The 14436-nt window shown below is 57.2% G+C and overlaps 3 protein-coding genes across 3 annotated transcripts in view; 2 read left to right on the top strand and 1 right to left on the bottom strand.

Moving 5' to 3' along the window:
- Positions 1-2154: 2154 nt before the first annotated feature.
- PABPN1L (PABPN1 like, cytoplasmic) lies at positions 2155-7894 on the top strand. Its single transcript, XM_068203236.1, has 8 exons — positions 2155-2272; positions 3519-3693; positions 3800-3908; positions 4357-4421; positions 5276-5382; positions 5458-5545; positions 5651-5793; positions 6155-7894. The coding sequence occupies exons 1-8, from the start codon at positions 2253-2255 to the stop codon at positions 6192-6194; spliced, it is 747 nt and encodes a 248-aa protein (XP_068059337.1). The 5' UTR covers positions 2155-2252; the 3' UTR covers positions 6195-7894.
- A 639-nt stretch (positions 7895-8533) lies between these two features.
- Positions 8534-11070, bottom strand: TRAPPC2L (trafficking protein particle complex subunit 2L). The gene is made up of 5 exons (XM_068203241.1): positions 11005-11070; positions 10119-10291; positions 9627-9714; positions 9451-9530; positions 8534-8699 (listed from the first exon to the last, which is right to left on the bottom strand). The coding sequence occupies exons 1-5, from the start codon at positions 11035-11037 to the stop codon at positions 8654-8656; spliced, it is 420 nt and encodes a 139-aa protein (XP_068059342.1). The 5' UTR covers positions 11038-11070; the 3' UTR covers positions 8534-8653.
- The window catches only part of GALNS (galactosamine (N-acetyl)-6-sulfatase), a 44273-nt gene continuing 40860 nt past the window's right edge, over positions 11024-14436 (top strand). Inside the window, 3 exon segments of the mRNA XM_068203222.1 lie at positions 11024-11084; positions 11087-11220; positions 13527-13650. Coding sequence (XP_068059323.1) covers positions 11024-11084; positions 11087-11220; positions 13527-13650 — 319 coding nt within the window.

The raw sequence follows: 14436 nt of genomic DNA, 5'->3' as shown, positions 1-14436 counted from the left end.
ATCCCCCCAGGAGGTTTCTCTGCACCCCAAGACCTTGGGGCATCCTCCTGGGAAGGTTCTGTGCGCCCCAAGGTCTTGGTGCGTCCCCCCAGGGGTTTCCTGTGCACCCCAGGTCTTGGCCCCACCCCGGGGACGTCTCTGTGCCCCCCAAGACCTCGGTGCACCCCCTGGGTGGTTTCTGTGCCCCCCAACCCTGGGAGCTTCGCCGGGTGCCCCTCCTGTGACTGTTCACTTTATTTATGGTGTGACACATGTAATATTGTCTATTTTTCTTACGTTTCCTGAGAAGAGGTAATATATAAGAGTATTGCAGATGCCCCTGCTCGCCCGGGTGCCCGGCCCGTCCCCGCCGTGTCCCCGCCTGTCCCCGCGTGCCCCCGGCCCCGCTCCTGCCGGGGCTCTGCCTCTCTACCTCCACCTCGCCGGGAAACCGCGGGCGAGAGCACTTCCACAGGGACTGCTCTCCTTTCCACTCCACTCCCTGCTGGTTTGCTTTTTTTTTGGAATCATTACGATTTTTAAATTTTTTTTTTAAATTTTATTTTAATTAAGAATAAAACTACCCTACAGAACCTTGCATTGAAACCAAAAGCCGAGGGAGGGGAGGGATGAGACGGCGGTGACGGGCGGCCAAACCAGAACGACAGCTTTAAATGTGATATTTCCCAAAAAAAAAAAAAAAAAAAAAAAAAAAAAAATTAAAAAAACTGTGCTGCGGGGAGGACGGAGCGGCCGCGGGGGCTGCAGTGATGCCCTGGGTGCTTCCCTGGGGGTTTGCTCCGGAACGGTGGCGTTGGGGGCCGAGGGACGTGTGCCACGTGCTGCGCCCCTTTGGTGGCACCGTGGAGGTGGCAGCGGATGAGCAGCGTGGTGCTGGCACAGCCTGGCCGGAGCCCGGGGACACGGGGTGCCACAGCAGGTCCCCGTGGCTGCTCACAGCTCCCGGGTTTCCTGCTCCCATCACGGCTGCGGCCCGGGGACGGCGCTGGGGACACGGGGACAGCGTGTCCCAGGTCCCCGTGGGGAGGCAGAGCCCAGGGCGCCGGGTGCTGCTGTGCCACCAAGCTGGGGAGGTGGCAGGAGGGACGTGGCTCTCTGGTGCCACCCGCGGCACCAGGGTCCCCTCTCCAGCCCCTTCCTCACGTTCCCAACCCAAAATGCCAGCTGAAACCAAAGTGCCACGTCCCGGCGAGGCTGGAGCGGGGGTCCCACGCCTGCCTGGCTTTTGCTCCATCACTGCCAGAGCCCCCCGAACTCCCCCTGCAGCATCTCCTCCTCCTCCTCCTCCTCCTCCTCCTCCGGGGGCTGCTGGGGTCCCCCTCTGGATCCCAGTGGGTCTGAGGCTGGGGACAAGCTGCCACCGTGTTCCCAGGTCCCAGGCACTGTGACGGGGTGTCCCCCCTGCGGTGGCAGCCCTGGGGGCTCCTCCGGTGTCACCGAACGCCACGGCCCCGGGACGGAGGTCGTGCCAGTGTCCCCGTCCCTCCCGGCTGCGGCAGCACCGCTTCCCCGATCCCGTGCGGGGCTGAGCCCTGCCCTTGTTGCCCTGGGATGGGGACACCGGGGCACGGGGGGCCCTGAGGGGCTGGAAACCAGAGCCCCCCGCCAGGGCCAGGCGTGGGGTGCGGGGCCAGCCCAGAGAGATGACGTGGTAGGACTTTCCTTCGGCATGCTGTCCCCCCCTTGCTGTTCCCCGCTTTCTCTAAGTGTACTGTATGTTTGACCTGTGAAAGATGTAAACTTTATGATTCAGGTTATGTCTGTTCTTAACGCTGTATCTGTGTAATAAAGACAATTTAATATCAACCAGAGGCTCCGTAGCCTGGGCTTGTGCTGGGCGCCCTCGTCCCCCGCTGCTGGCAGTGCTTTGCACTCTGTGCCCCCAGTCCTGGCTCGGGGGGTTCCTTCCAGCCCTGGGGCCGCTCACTGCCCGGGAGTGCTGTCCACGGAGGGGCAACTCAGGCGTGTCCTCGGGGCACTCGAGGCGATCTGTCCCACCTGTAGCTGCAGCTCCACCCTTGGGGTGCTCCCCTTCTGCCCCGGCGCTGCCGGGTCTCGAACCCGCGGCCCCGGGGTCCATTTCCCCCCCACCCCCGGGGGGCGGGGCCGCCTCCCGCCGGCGGGGGCGGGGCCCTGGCGCGCGCCCCGCCCCGATTGGCCGCTGATGTGTGAAAGCGGCGCGCGGGCGCGAGCCGCGCTCGTGGTGGCGGGAGAGCCGCACGTGGTCGCCGCTCGCGCGGGCCGCGCGCAGCATGTTCGGGGGCCGGGCCAGGTGCGTGCGGGGCTCGGGGCCGCGGGGCCACCGCTCGGGCACGGCCGGCCACCGCTCGGGCACGGCCGGCCACCGCTCGGGCACGGCCGGCCACCGCTCGGGCACGGCCGGCCACCGCTCGGGCACGGCCGGCCACCGCTCGGGCACGGCCGGCCACCGCTCGGGCACGGCCGGCCACTGCTCGGGCACGGCCGGCCACCGCTCGGCACCGCTCCGGCACGGCCGGCCACTGCTCGGGCACGGCTGGCCACCGGACGGGCACGGCTGGCCACCGGACGGGCACGGCCGGCCACTGCTCGGCACCGCTCCGGCACGGCCGGCCACCGCTCGGGCACGGCCGGCCACCGCTCGGCACCGCTCCGGCACGGCCGGCCACTGCTCGGGCACGGCTGGCCACCGCTCGGCACCGCTCCGGCACGGCCGGCCACTGCTCGGGCACGGCTGGCCACCGCTCGGGCACGGCTGGCCACCGGACGGGCACGGCTGGCCACCGCTCGGCACAGCTCGGGCACGGCTGGCCACCGCTCGGGCACGGCTGGCCACCGCTCGGGCACGGCTGGCCACCGGACGGGCACGGCTGGCCACCGCTCGGCACAGCTCGGGCACGGCTGGCCACTGCTCGGGCACGGCTGGCCAGCGGCCGGCCACCACTCGGGCACGGCCGGCCACCGCTCGGCACCGCTCGGGCACGGCTGGCCACCGGACGGGCACGGCCGGCCACTGCTCGGCACCGCTCCGGCACGGCTGGCCACCGCTCGGGCACGGTGCCGCTGCTCCACGGCTGCAGCCGGGGCGGCTGTCCACTCCCGGGTGGGAGAGTTCGTTCTCCTGGGTGGGAGGGCGTGCCCCTCCGTGAGCCCCTCGGCAGGGTGCGGCTCTTTCTTCCTTCCCTGCCGGGAGACAGCTCCCGGCCGCTCCCTCTGTGCCGCTCTGCCGGTGCCGTGTGCTGCCGCCTCTTTCCGTTCCCTACCCGTCGCCTCCGTGCCCCTGGGGTTTTTTCCCGCTTTAGGGCAGCTGCTTCCAGGTCCCCTCTGCAGCCCCCATGAGCTGGGAATCGATTCAGTATGAACTGGAGACCTTTTGGCTGCACGTTGCAGTTCTGTGGCTTTGCTGCACAGCTGCGTTAATGTCACCTCTTCATCCTTCTGGAAATGCCCTGCAAGCCTTTGCCTGGCGGAGGCTGTGCTGCAGCTGGTACATTAAATGGCTGTTGGTTCAATGCCCTTTTGCCCCTTGTCCCGCCCAGTCCTCTCTTCCTGGACACTTCAGAGATCTGGTGGCAGGACCCACCGTCGCTGCGAGAGGAGGCAGCGCCCTGGGACGTGACAGAGGTGGCAGCCGTGTGCAAGGCAGCGGATGAGGGCTCGGACGCGAGCCCCCAGGAGGGGAACAGCACAGAGGAGCAGGATGTTCAGGACCCGGTGAGTGCCTGCCTGCATGGGGAACCAGCTTTCCCTGGTGCCCAAAGGAAGTGGGGAACTTTTTACACCTGAGTGCTGCTGGTGCAATTCTCGGTTTGGGATTCAGGAGCTGGAGGCTATCAAAGCCAAACTGCGGGAAATAGAGAAGGAGGATGAGAGGTTGAGGGAGTTGCAGCTGGAAGCTGAGAACCACCTGTTCATGAGCTCAGAAGCAGGTATGAGTTGTCACAGGGTGCTGTTGCCTCTCCCCAGGGACACCTCTGGGGCACAGGGTGACAATTGGAGCCCAGAGTGTTTGGCTCTACCTCTCTGGGCACCTGGGACTGGACACATAAGGTGGGTGAAGGGGGTTCTAGGCCTGGTGTGGTGCTAATGCACATTCTGTCAGCTCTAACCTCCTACCTGTGTGGGCCCAGATGTAGTAAATTAACTTAATTGCACTTAATTCAGTCAAGTATTGCCAACAGCCGCAGTAGAGGAGTCACTGTGAAAAGAAGAGGACCAAGGGGGGTGGAGGGGGAGGAGGAGGCAGCAGTGTGAGGGTTTGGATACACCTGGATGTGAGAGGCATCTGAGGAGCTTTGCAGTGTGTCAGCTCAGGGGTGGCTGTGCTGGGAGCAGACAGATGTCCCTCTGTCCATGACAAATCCCTCCTCTCCACAGCTCTCTTCCCACTGACAACCAAGGAGAAGATGGAGGCTGACCAGCGTTCCATCTACGTGGGCAATGTAAGTGGGAGCCCCTCCCACTGCTCTGTGCCCAGCTGGGTGTGTGTGTCCCAAATCCCTGCTGTGGATTTGTCCCCTACCAAAGCCTGGCTGTTCCCATCCCAAGTGTTTCTCCTGTGCCCAGCCTGGGAGCGTAGCTGGTTATCTGCCACTTGCAGCTCATCTGTTGCAAGTGTCAGCTCCCCAAAAAGCCCCCTGGAAGCTGTGGCTTGTGTGGTGTTGCTTGTTCCTTCAAAACAGGGCAGGTTGTCTCTTGGATTTGTGTTCCAGGTGGGAGCGCTCAGCTGGGAGGGTCCCCTGACCCTCAGCAGAGGCTGAGCTGTGGTGGGAGGGTGCGAGTGGGGTCAGCTGGGCCCTTTGCCTCCCGTGCTGGGGTGTGGATCTGCTGCCTTGAGAGGCTGGTCTGGAACAGAGAGTAGACAGAGCTAAATGAACAACACAGGTATTTATTGCAAGGCCTTAAAAGGACACACCTGGGGCAGCACAAGAGCCTGGCCAGGGCTACACCCAGGTTGAATCCAAGATGGATCCCAGTCACGAGTTTTTACACTTTCATAAGTTTTGGTTCATCTACATATTGGGTTCAGTTGTCCAGTTACAGCTCCAGCTCGTGAAGTCCCAGCCCCTGGCTTGCCCCCTTCCCTTTGCTGTTGTTTGTGCTTTTTGGGTAAGGTTTCCTTGATTCTCCAGCTGGGAAGGGATTGTTTTGTCCAACTACCCTGTGAAGAGAACCTACTAACTCCTAATAAGACATTTCAGAGTTACATACCAGGCAGCAGAGAACCTGAAAAATATAAAAGCTGAAACCCAAGGCATCAGATGGCACGAGCTGGGCGCTGGGGCTGTCATTGCAGGTGGATTACGGGGGCACAGCAGAAGAGCTGGAGTCTCACTTCAACAGCTGTGGGCAGATCAACCGCGTCACCATCCTCTGTGACAAGTTCTCGGGCCACCCCAAAGGGTCAGTGCTGTGTGCAGGGAGGCCTGGGGGTCTGCAGGGTGTCCCTGGGGCTCTGCTCACACCGTTCCCCCACAGCTATGCCTACATCGAGTTCGAGGAGCAGAGCTCTGTGAAGGCTGCGGTGGAGCTGGACGAGAGCGTGTTCAGGGGCCGTGTCATCAAGGTGAGAGCTGGGGGAGTTCTGGGGGGCTGCTCCCCACCATTCCCAGCCCTGGCTGCCGGGGGCTGGGCCAAATCCCAGCTCCAGCAGCCCCTCCCCACCCTCCAGGTGCTGCCCAAGAGGACCAACATGCCCGGCATCAGCAGCACCGACCGCGGGGGCTACCGGGGCTACTTCCACGCCCGGGGAGGGCTGGGCCGCTGGGGGGGCTACTACGGCCAGCACCCCAGGGTGCGAGGGAGGATCTACAGGTGAGTCTGGGCGTGGGAGGGTCCTCGGGTGTGGAGCGGGATGGGGGTCCCTGCTCCCCTGTCTCAGCTTTGTCCCTCCCACCCGGCATGGCTGGGAGGACGGAGGAGGGCTCTGGCAGGAAGGAACGTCTGGAAAGTTGGAGTTGTCACCCTGTCCCTGCAGGAGTCTGGGGAGTGGTGGGTGGGCAGTGCACTCCCAGCCTGACCGGTCCCAGAGCTGTGGCTGGCTGTGGGGCTCCCCCGGTTTTGGGGGTGCAGCCCAGGGTGGCTGTGCAGGCGGGGAATCCCAGGCCTTGGGAGGGTGACAGGAGCAGGGAGCGATGCCCCTGTGCTTCAGGAGGTTGGTTTTGTTCCTGTTTAGGGGTCGGGCAAGGCTGCTGCCTTGGTATTTTCCATACTAGAAGAGGCTGGACTGCCTGGTGATGCCAGTGGGACTGAAACGAGGAGATGGGATTGGAGAGATTTAAAAATATGCCTACCCAAGCCAAAAAACAGATTAATTTTTAAAATGCCATCTGCCTGGCCGTGAGGATTACTGGTGAGCCCTGTGCTGGGCTGCAGGAGAGAAGATGGGATCTGCTCCATCCTGCCAGCATCCCAGGAGAGCTCATCCCACCTCAGCTCTGCCTTGGGGGGTTGTGTTTGCACAGAGAACAGGCTCATTCCAGAGAACACTGTCCTGGGAAGGGAAGAGCTCTCCCAGACCATCAAGTCTCCTCCTTATCCCATGGAAAAGGGCTGTCCTGGAGGGTTTGGTTTGGTTCCTGGCTGGCTGCGTGCCCTCCATGCCACTGCTTGGCCATTAACCTCCTCAGCTCTTCTTAGAGCAGCTGGATCTTTTCTTCTAAGAGCCTAAAAAGACTCTTTCCTTTCCTAAGTCAATGGAGAAAGTTTTGGGTTGCAGCTCCAGATCTGATTGCTGGGGAGCTTTTCCTTCATCAGCCCTATGGATGTGACCTTCCTCTTGGGAAGCCTGATGTGGTTTGGGTCTGGTTTTTAGCTCGCTGTGTTTGTGTATCCAGGACAGGGGAAAAGCATCTCTTGTTTCTCTGTGAGCCTCTCTGTCTCTGTTGTAGTTGAACAAGACCTGGGTGTCACAAAATGCTTCTTCTTTTTTAGTTTGGCTGTCAGCAAAGCCCTCTTCCCTCCCTCCTGCTTTTATTCCAATCTCCAGGGGTCAAAGGGTGCTGGCACCTCCTCGTTCTTGCAGTAGCAGCATTACAAAACCACCTTCACTGGTGCAAATTTAGTCTGGTCTCCCTCTTCATTCCCATCACCATTCCTGCTCTGGAGTCGCATTTGGGGATGGTGTGAGCCCTGCTTGGAGGCTCAGGACCAAGGAGCACCACAGGAGCTGGGTACCAGGGGAGAAGGTTCCTGGCTCTTCCCTTTCCTGCTGAATTTGTGTTTATGCAGCCACGTGTTTTTAAAGGAAAAGTTTTGTGTTAGGAGAGGCAGGCTGGAACCCCAGCAGACAGCATTCCTGGGAGAAGTTCTGCATGGAAATGGCTTTTATTATGTAATTCTCCCACTAATCTTTCAGGATCCTTGGTTAGGATTCCTCTAACCCATATGCAACTGACTCCTAAAGCAGCTTTTCACAGCTCAGGGGCATTGCCAGGCTAAAAATCCCACTGATTTTTTTTTTTCCCCTTTAAGATCTCTAGATTTTTTTTAAAAAAGCTTGGGGCCTTTACTCTTCATGTTGTGTTGATATTGTCCTCAGAGCTGCTGAGACTGACCTTGATTTGAGCTACCCTTAGGCTTAGACTATAAACCAGCTTTTTCTAGGGCTTCTGTTTGATAGGATTATACATTTTTGAGGCTTATTTTTTAATAAAAAAACTACTTTGGGGTGTTTGGACTCTGTTGTGGAAGAGGCAACACTGAGCTGCCATCTCTGTGAGTGAAAACAGCCAAATTTTTTAGATGAAAATGTTTGTGGATAACAGTGCACAGCTGTGCCTTGTGGAGATGGTGGGAGAGGCTTGAACCTCCCATGATATTCCAGGTGGTTGCTGATGAAATGAACTTAAGTTCTGTTTGAGAAAGTATTTGTAACTATTACTTATTTTTAAAATAAATGATCCTGCTGTGTGAACTACATGTGCAGTTCTGGCTTTCTCCAGGCTCCTGGGATCCCCTGGGGCTGGGCAGATCTGTTATTTTTAGCTGGTTTCTGTGGTTTTTAACTGATGAGGTGTTTGTGCCTGCTCCTGCTTGCATCTCCTCTGCTGAACCAGGAGTGGTGGAGCTGGGATGCTTTTCCAGTGCAATTTGTGCTTTATTCCAGATAAATACCTGCTACTGATCTGGGAGTCTGTAATTAGAACAGCGGGGAGCTGCAGGGGAGGAGATGCTAATAGAGATGAATTTGGGATGAGCCAGGCAGCTGTGCAATCCTCAGGGCTTAATCCATGCCTGGATTGGGTGGATTTATTCCAGCTGCTCTGCCTGGGCTGGGGGTCACTGTGCAGTGTGTCTGGATGAGGTGCAAAGTGGTAACAGCAAACTGAGGCACCCAGAAATCGGCCCAGGCAGGGAAGCTCCTAGAAAGGCTTGGGTTGGAAGGGCCCTTGGAGCTGCTCTTGTTCCAGGGGGCTTGGAGCAGCCTGGGACAGTGGAAGATGCCCCTGCCCATGGAATGAGGTGCCTTTAATGTCCCTTCCCACCCAAACCACGCCATGATTCCTTGAGCAGTGGTTTGTGTTTGCTCAAGTACAAATCCAGGCAAACCTCACAGGTGTCAAGTTTATTTTACACAGAACAAATTTAAGTTATTACACAGAATGGGATATTTACAGCACTGCAGGCATGCTCCTGCACACAGGGAGTGTTTTCCAGGGGGGTGGGAAGGGGTTCAGCACACCTGCATCATCATGGAGTTCACCATAGTATCAAAAGCCCTGGAGAGGGGAAATAAACACAGATTATTAAAGGAAGCAGCTCATTCTGCACTGCCCAGCTTTTGTAACAAAACCACTTTCTCACCCTGCCTCTGCCTCGCTTTCCCGAAGCTGGACACAGGGTTTTTCTCGTTACAGCACAGGCTATTGAGGGATTAATGACTTTTCATTAAGCTGAGGTAAGGACAGGTCTTATCCTGGCTGCTGCCCTGGGTCTGCAAAGTTGTTCTTGCCTAAGCCATAGAAACTCCCAATTAATCCAAATTCCCTGAGAGGTTACAATGGGAATGGGGGACACTGACACTCACAGGTGAGGAATTCCATGTGCTGAATGTTTGTCCCTACCTAAGGATAAACCCTGGACAAGGACACTTGTTAACTCTTTAACCTGTTCTATGTACAACATTTTAATACTCAAAATTAATAAATTTGCAAAAGACCTCTAGGACCATCAAGTCCAACTGTTGCTACCTCTATTTTCAGGAAATTTTTTCTCCCAAAAAGATACATTTTCTTGGCTTAATGTTTGTAACCCCAGCTCTGAGGTAGCAGTGAGAGTTCAGCAGAAATTTTTATGACACCATCAGTTTTTCATGAGTAGGAATGGCCCAAAACCAACATCACTGCTCTCATTAAGGCACTTAGAGCACACACACCAGAACTGGCAAACCACAGGGTTGGTCCTGTTGCATCAGAGGTGCCCTGAAAACTCCAGAAAAGTGTCAAAGAACCATGTGGACAACCCACTCACCTGGAATGGATCCTGTCCCCAGGGTTATAGAAAGGGTTACACATGATGTCTGTGTAGGAATTGTGCAGCTTCCGGAACATCTGCAAGGGGAGAGGAGGTGAGTGAATCAATGGTTTGTGTCTCAGCACGGCCTGAGGAGCAGCCCCACCGAGGTGGCTCTGCTTTGGTGCACTCACACTGCGGATCTCGTTGTCCCTCAGGGCCGTGTTGGAGGAATCCACCACCATGACAAACTTCACCTTGGAGTTGGTCACGTAGCCATAGCTGGGCAGGGGTCAAGGACCTGCCTCTCACACAGCAGGGCCTGGCACAGCCATAAACCAGGCTGGAAGGTGCCCAGAGGGACAAACTGAGAGGAAACATGAGGGGCAGACACAGAGCTGTTCTCTCTGTGACAGGGACAGCACCCAGGGAGTGGCTGGAGCTGTGCCAGGGCAGGTTTAGGTTGGATATTAGGAAAAGGTTCTTCCCCCAGAGGGTGCTGGGCACGGCCCCGAGGCTGCCAGAGCTCCAGGAGCCTTTGGACAATGCCCTCAGGGGTGCCCAGGGTGGGGTTGTTGGGGTGTCTGTGCAGGGCTGGGGGCTGGACTGATGATCCCTTCCAGCTCAGGATATTCTGTAATTAAACTAAACCCACAATGGCCTGGCCCAAGGCTTGACAAAGATACACCTTGTAGTCTTCAGTGGGGTAGAGGAGCCCCAGGTACAGCTCCCTCTGGTCCACCAGGGCTTTGCCCATGGCCGAGATCTTCTCATCCACCACGTCCAGGGAGGTGTGCACGGTGTAGTGGAACTTCAGCTCGTTCTCCGTGGGGACGCTCCGGATGTACAGGGGGTAATTCTGGGAGCAGAACAAGTCACACTGCCTGGGATCCGCTGCTGCCAGAGCTGGTTAGCCATTTATGTTCCCAGCAGAGCCCCTCCCCACGCTGCAGCACCTCTGGAGCACGGCTGTCCCCATGGCAGGAGAACCATTTGCACAGGCTCATGTCTCTGTGCCTGTCTGTGCCAAGGAAAACCCTTCTCTCCCAGGACAGCCCAGAGCTCCCTCACACTGTGCCTGTGCCGACTGGCCCAGCCCTGCCCCCGTTCTGCTCCTGCCCAGCCCCTTTCACCCCAGCGGCTGCCCCACTGCCCCGGCTCGGCTCTGTTCTGCTCCCCTCGCCCCTATCCTGACCCCACAACCCGAGATCCTGCCCATGCCCCACAGCCCCAGGCCCGCTCAGGCCCTAAAACCAGAGCGCCTCTCCGCTCACCCTTCCCCAGACTCCACTGCTCGCCTGTTCTCCTCAACCCCACAACCCGAAATCCTGCCTATTCCCCTCTCCCGTACCCCACAACCTCACCCGACCCCGCAGCCCCGGCCTCTTTCCCCTCAGCATTCCCCACACCCCACCGCTCCCCCGTTCCCCTCAACCGCCACAACCTGAGGCCTCTGCTCCCCGGTCAGGCCTCGCTGCTCCACCCGGCCCCACTCGGACACGCCGTGGCCCTCCCCCGGCCCGCACGGCCCGTCCCGCGGTGCCCGCACGGCCCGTCCCGCGGTGCCCGCACCTCCTTGGCGATCACGGCGATGCACACCGCCATCTTGGCCCCGCCCCTCCCGCCGCGTCACGTGCGGGCCGCGGGTCACGTGGGCGCGGCCCGGTTGCCATGGCGAGCGCGGCGCGGAGGCCGCGGGGCCCGCGCTGGGCCCTGGGCCCGCTGGGGCTCTGCTGGGCCGTGGGCCCCGCCGCCGCCACCAACATCGTCCTCCTCCTCATGGACGACGTGAGTGGGGCAGGCACCGCGGGGAGGTGCCGGCGGGCGCGGGGGTGGTGTCGCCGTCATGGAGGGACGGCTGTGAGGGGTCCGGAGCGTTGTCCCGCTGAGGAGGGAGCGGGAGCTGGGCGGGTCCGGCTGGGGAAGGGCAGGCTGGCAGGGGATCCCGTCGACCCACAGAGATGTCTCCATGTGTCAGAGGACGGTGCCGGGCTGTTCCCAGGGGTGTCCGGCCACAGGGAGAGGAGCAGCGGCCATGAACCAAAGCGCGAGAAGTTCCCTCTCGACACGAGGGAGAACCTCTGTCCGTGGAGGGGGGGCAGAGCCCTGGCACAGCTGCCCGGGGATGTGGGATCTCCTGCCTGGAGACATCCCAAACCCACCCGGGCACGTTCCTGTGCCGCCTGCCCCAGCTGTCCCTGCCTTGGGCTGGATGATGTCCAGAGCTCCGTCCCAACCCTAATGATTGTTGGTCACAAGGAGGGGCTTGGTGGCCTCCTGGAAAACTAAACAAGAAGAAAAGTAATTCTGCTCATTATGGCTCTCTAAACTGGGAAGAAAAAATTGACAATAAATGATATAAATTCTGCTCATTATGGCTCTCTAAACTGGGAAGAAAAAAATGACAATAAATTATTAAAGAGCAGAAATCATCGCAGGTTTATTTCTGACTCAGAAGAATCTTTTCAATTTTGCACGCTTGGCCACATGGATAAGGAATTCTGTTAATTTCCAACACATTCAGGTCGCTGCCATCTACCCGGTTTGCTTCTCTCCTAATAATTTCCTGGTGTGTTTGTGGTGGAAATGTGTTTGTTGCTGTTTGAAGCTACTCAGGGAGCTCATGAGGGTGGGCAAACCCTCCCTTTTTGCCAGTTTATCCTGCCCGTGGTTTCCATGGTGTTGCCACACTCCTGAGCAGGAGAATCCCCTGCTTTTCCAGCCAGCGGAGCCTCGGGCAGTCTCTGGCAGGGGCTGCCCAGGGAGGTTTGGAGTCCCCAGCCCTGGAGGTGGCACTCAGTGCTCTGGGCTGGGGACAAGAGGGGACTGGGCACAGCTTGGACTCGGAGTATTTCCCAAGCTCAGTGATTCTGTTACCTCGGTTTTCCATTCAGGAATATTTCCCCCTCCCAAGCTGGCATTTGTAATCTTCCAGAGGAAAGCTCTCTGGGACAGGGATTCTCCCACTCTGGAAGTGTTGGTACAGCACGAGGCTCCTGTCTGCAGCTTCTGTGAACCACTGATTTATTTAAAATGTTCATTTAAAACACCTCTCCCTGGGTTTTTCCCCTTGGTCCTCTGGGTCTCTGGAATCAGAGCAACGTGAGATACTTTTTTCCTTGAGGATAAAGAAAAGTCAAGAACTTGGGGGTGAATCCATTGAATCCATTTTACTCCCTCATCCCAGTGCCAGGGGGAACCATTTAATTGCTCCTTAACTCAGAAACCATCTCTGCAACGATTTTCTGTTCCAAACTGATGGCACCAGCTGGTTCCCTGAGGATCCGGATGCATCCCTGGCTCACCTGACACACACCTGCACCAAAGGAGCCTCTTGCCTTTTCTGAAGCACACTAGAACCCCCAGCACCTGTGGTGCCTAGTGGCTCATTAGGCTGCTCCCTTCTAGAACCTTCTGCCTGGAGCTGTGCTTTTCCCAGGAATGGTTTTCAGCAGTGAGCACAGACACCCTGATGGGAACGGTGTGGTTCTCCTGGCGTGGGGCACGGGGATTCAGGAGGAAGAACAGGGGGAAGCCACGGTCCTGCAGTGACTGGTGATGCCCCTGGCAGATTCCTCTGGCTTTTAAAACACTTCCTGGCTTTTCCTGCAGTGCTGCTTTGGAGTTCAGGCCTTTTCCTTGTGTTTGCAGTCCTGCAGAGGGACAGATCCAGAGGCTGAGGTAGAATCCTGGGCTCCAGCAGACAGCAGGGCAGGGACTGAAGGCTCAGACGTGGCAGCTGCACAACCCTGAGTAAACCATGTGTAACTTCCTCTTCCTCCCTGCTCTGGGTGTGCCTCGGGGCTCTGAGTAACAGTGAAGGCACTGGGCTTCTTGCAAGTGCTTTAATACCTGTTCATAAATCATTTAATCCTGTGTGTGCCTCAATTTCCCACCCACCAGGGAAAAGTGTAAGAGTTCCCTGCTCCACAGGGCTGGCAGAGATAATTTCTGTCACATTTGTGAAGTGCTGAGCAGGGAGATGAGCACTGTAAAAATTTATAAATTAAGGGGTACAGTGAAAGTGCCATGTAGGCCCAAAAATGGGGTTGTGGAAAGGGACTTTGACATCTTCTGGTGTGTTCCTTTTACAGATGGGCTGGGGGGATTTGGGAGCTTTCGGAGAGCCTTCCAAGGAAACCCCTAACCTAGACCAGATGGCTGCAGAAGGGATGCTTTTCCTGGATTTTTATACTGCCAGCCCCCTCTGCTCTCCCTGTAAGTAAACTGCAGTTGGAACCACGTAAGCATGAGAATCATCTCCCTCTGAGGAGCTTGGGGTGTTTGCCAGCCTCTGACATGGGCTAACAACCAAACCAGTGCCTGCCCTCAGGCCAGAGGTTGCATTTGCTACTTTGATCTTGCATTTTGCTCCCTTTTTATTTATGTTTGGATTGGAAACCCGACAGTTCTCAGTTTGTACAAAGCACTGCTTCAGTGATCAGTCCAGCTAAAGGATTTTTATACCATTTCAGTTCAGTATTCCAGCCCCAGTCATTGCAATTTTTTAATCTTTCTCATTTTGGGTTGAACAAAGCAGGGTCTGAACTGTGGCTGGACGTATTTGGTCTGATTCTGTTGGCTCTGGTGAGACTTTCATGCAAGGAAAGACAGCAGTTTGTGTCCTGCTTTTGACCCTGGTGTCTTACAAGACTCCTGGGACAGGGACAAGAGATAAAAGGAACGTTTGGGTCTGGGAGAAGCAGATATTTTCCTTCTTGTTGTTTTTTCTGTGAGGTTGTTTTTTTTTTTTTTACTTACTTTTTCCCCCCCTCAAACCTGATTAGGTGCCAAGAGCTGAAGCAAAAATGAAGAATGGGGGCTTTTTATTTGGGCTCTCATTTAGGATAGCACTTGCCAGTGTGTTGATGATGTCCTTGCTCAGAAAAGGCATTTAAAAAAGCTGAAATCCTGCTAAGCCAGTGGTGGCACTGCATATGCTTGAAGTTAAACATCTGTTTAAATATTCGCTGCAGTCAGGACTTGGCTTTTATTGTCAAAGCT

Source organism: Anomalospiza imberbis, chromosome 12 (genome assembly GCF_031753505.1).
Source record: "Anomalospiza imberbis isolate Cuckoo-Finch-1a 21T00152 chromosome 12, ASM3175350v1, whole genome shotgun sequence".
Taxonomy (NCBI): domain Eukaryota; kingdom Metazoa; phylum Chordata; class Aves; order Passeriformes; family Viduidae; genus Anomalospiza; species Anomalospiza imberbis.
Note: the sequence above shows the minus strand (reverse complement) of the source record. Positions and strands in the feature narration are given on the sequence as shown.

Bases quoted from the DNA above. Each gene is read 5' to 3' on its own strand.
- PABPN1L (XM_068203236.1), top strand. From the start codon at position 2,253: ATGTTCGGGGGCCGGGCCAG. The intron at 3,694-3,799 runs GTGAGTGCCTGC...TTTGGGATTCAG, and splicing joins AGCAGGATGTTCAGGACCCG to GAGCTGGAGGCTATCAAAGC. The intron at 5,546-5,650 runs GTGAGAGCTGGG...CCCACCCTCCAG, and splicing joins TCAGGGGCCGTGTCATCAAG to GTGCTGCCCAAGAGGACCAA.
- TRAPPC2L (XM_068203241.1), bottom strand. From the start codon at position 11,037: ATGGCGGTGTGCATCGCCGTGATCGCCAAGGAG. The intron at 9,715-10,118 runs GTATCTTTGTCA...ACCCCTGCCCAG, and splicing joins CCCACTGAAGACTACAAGGT to CTATGGCTACGTGACCAACT. The intron at 8,700-9,450 runs GTGAGTGGGTTG...TCCCCTCTCCAG, and splicing joins GGGGACAGGATCCATTCCAG to GGCTTTTGATACTATGGTGA.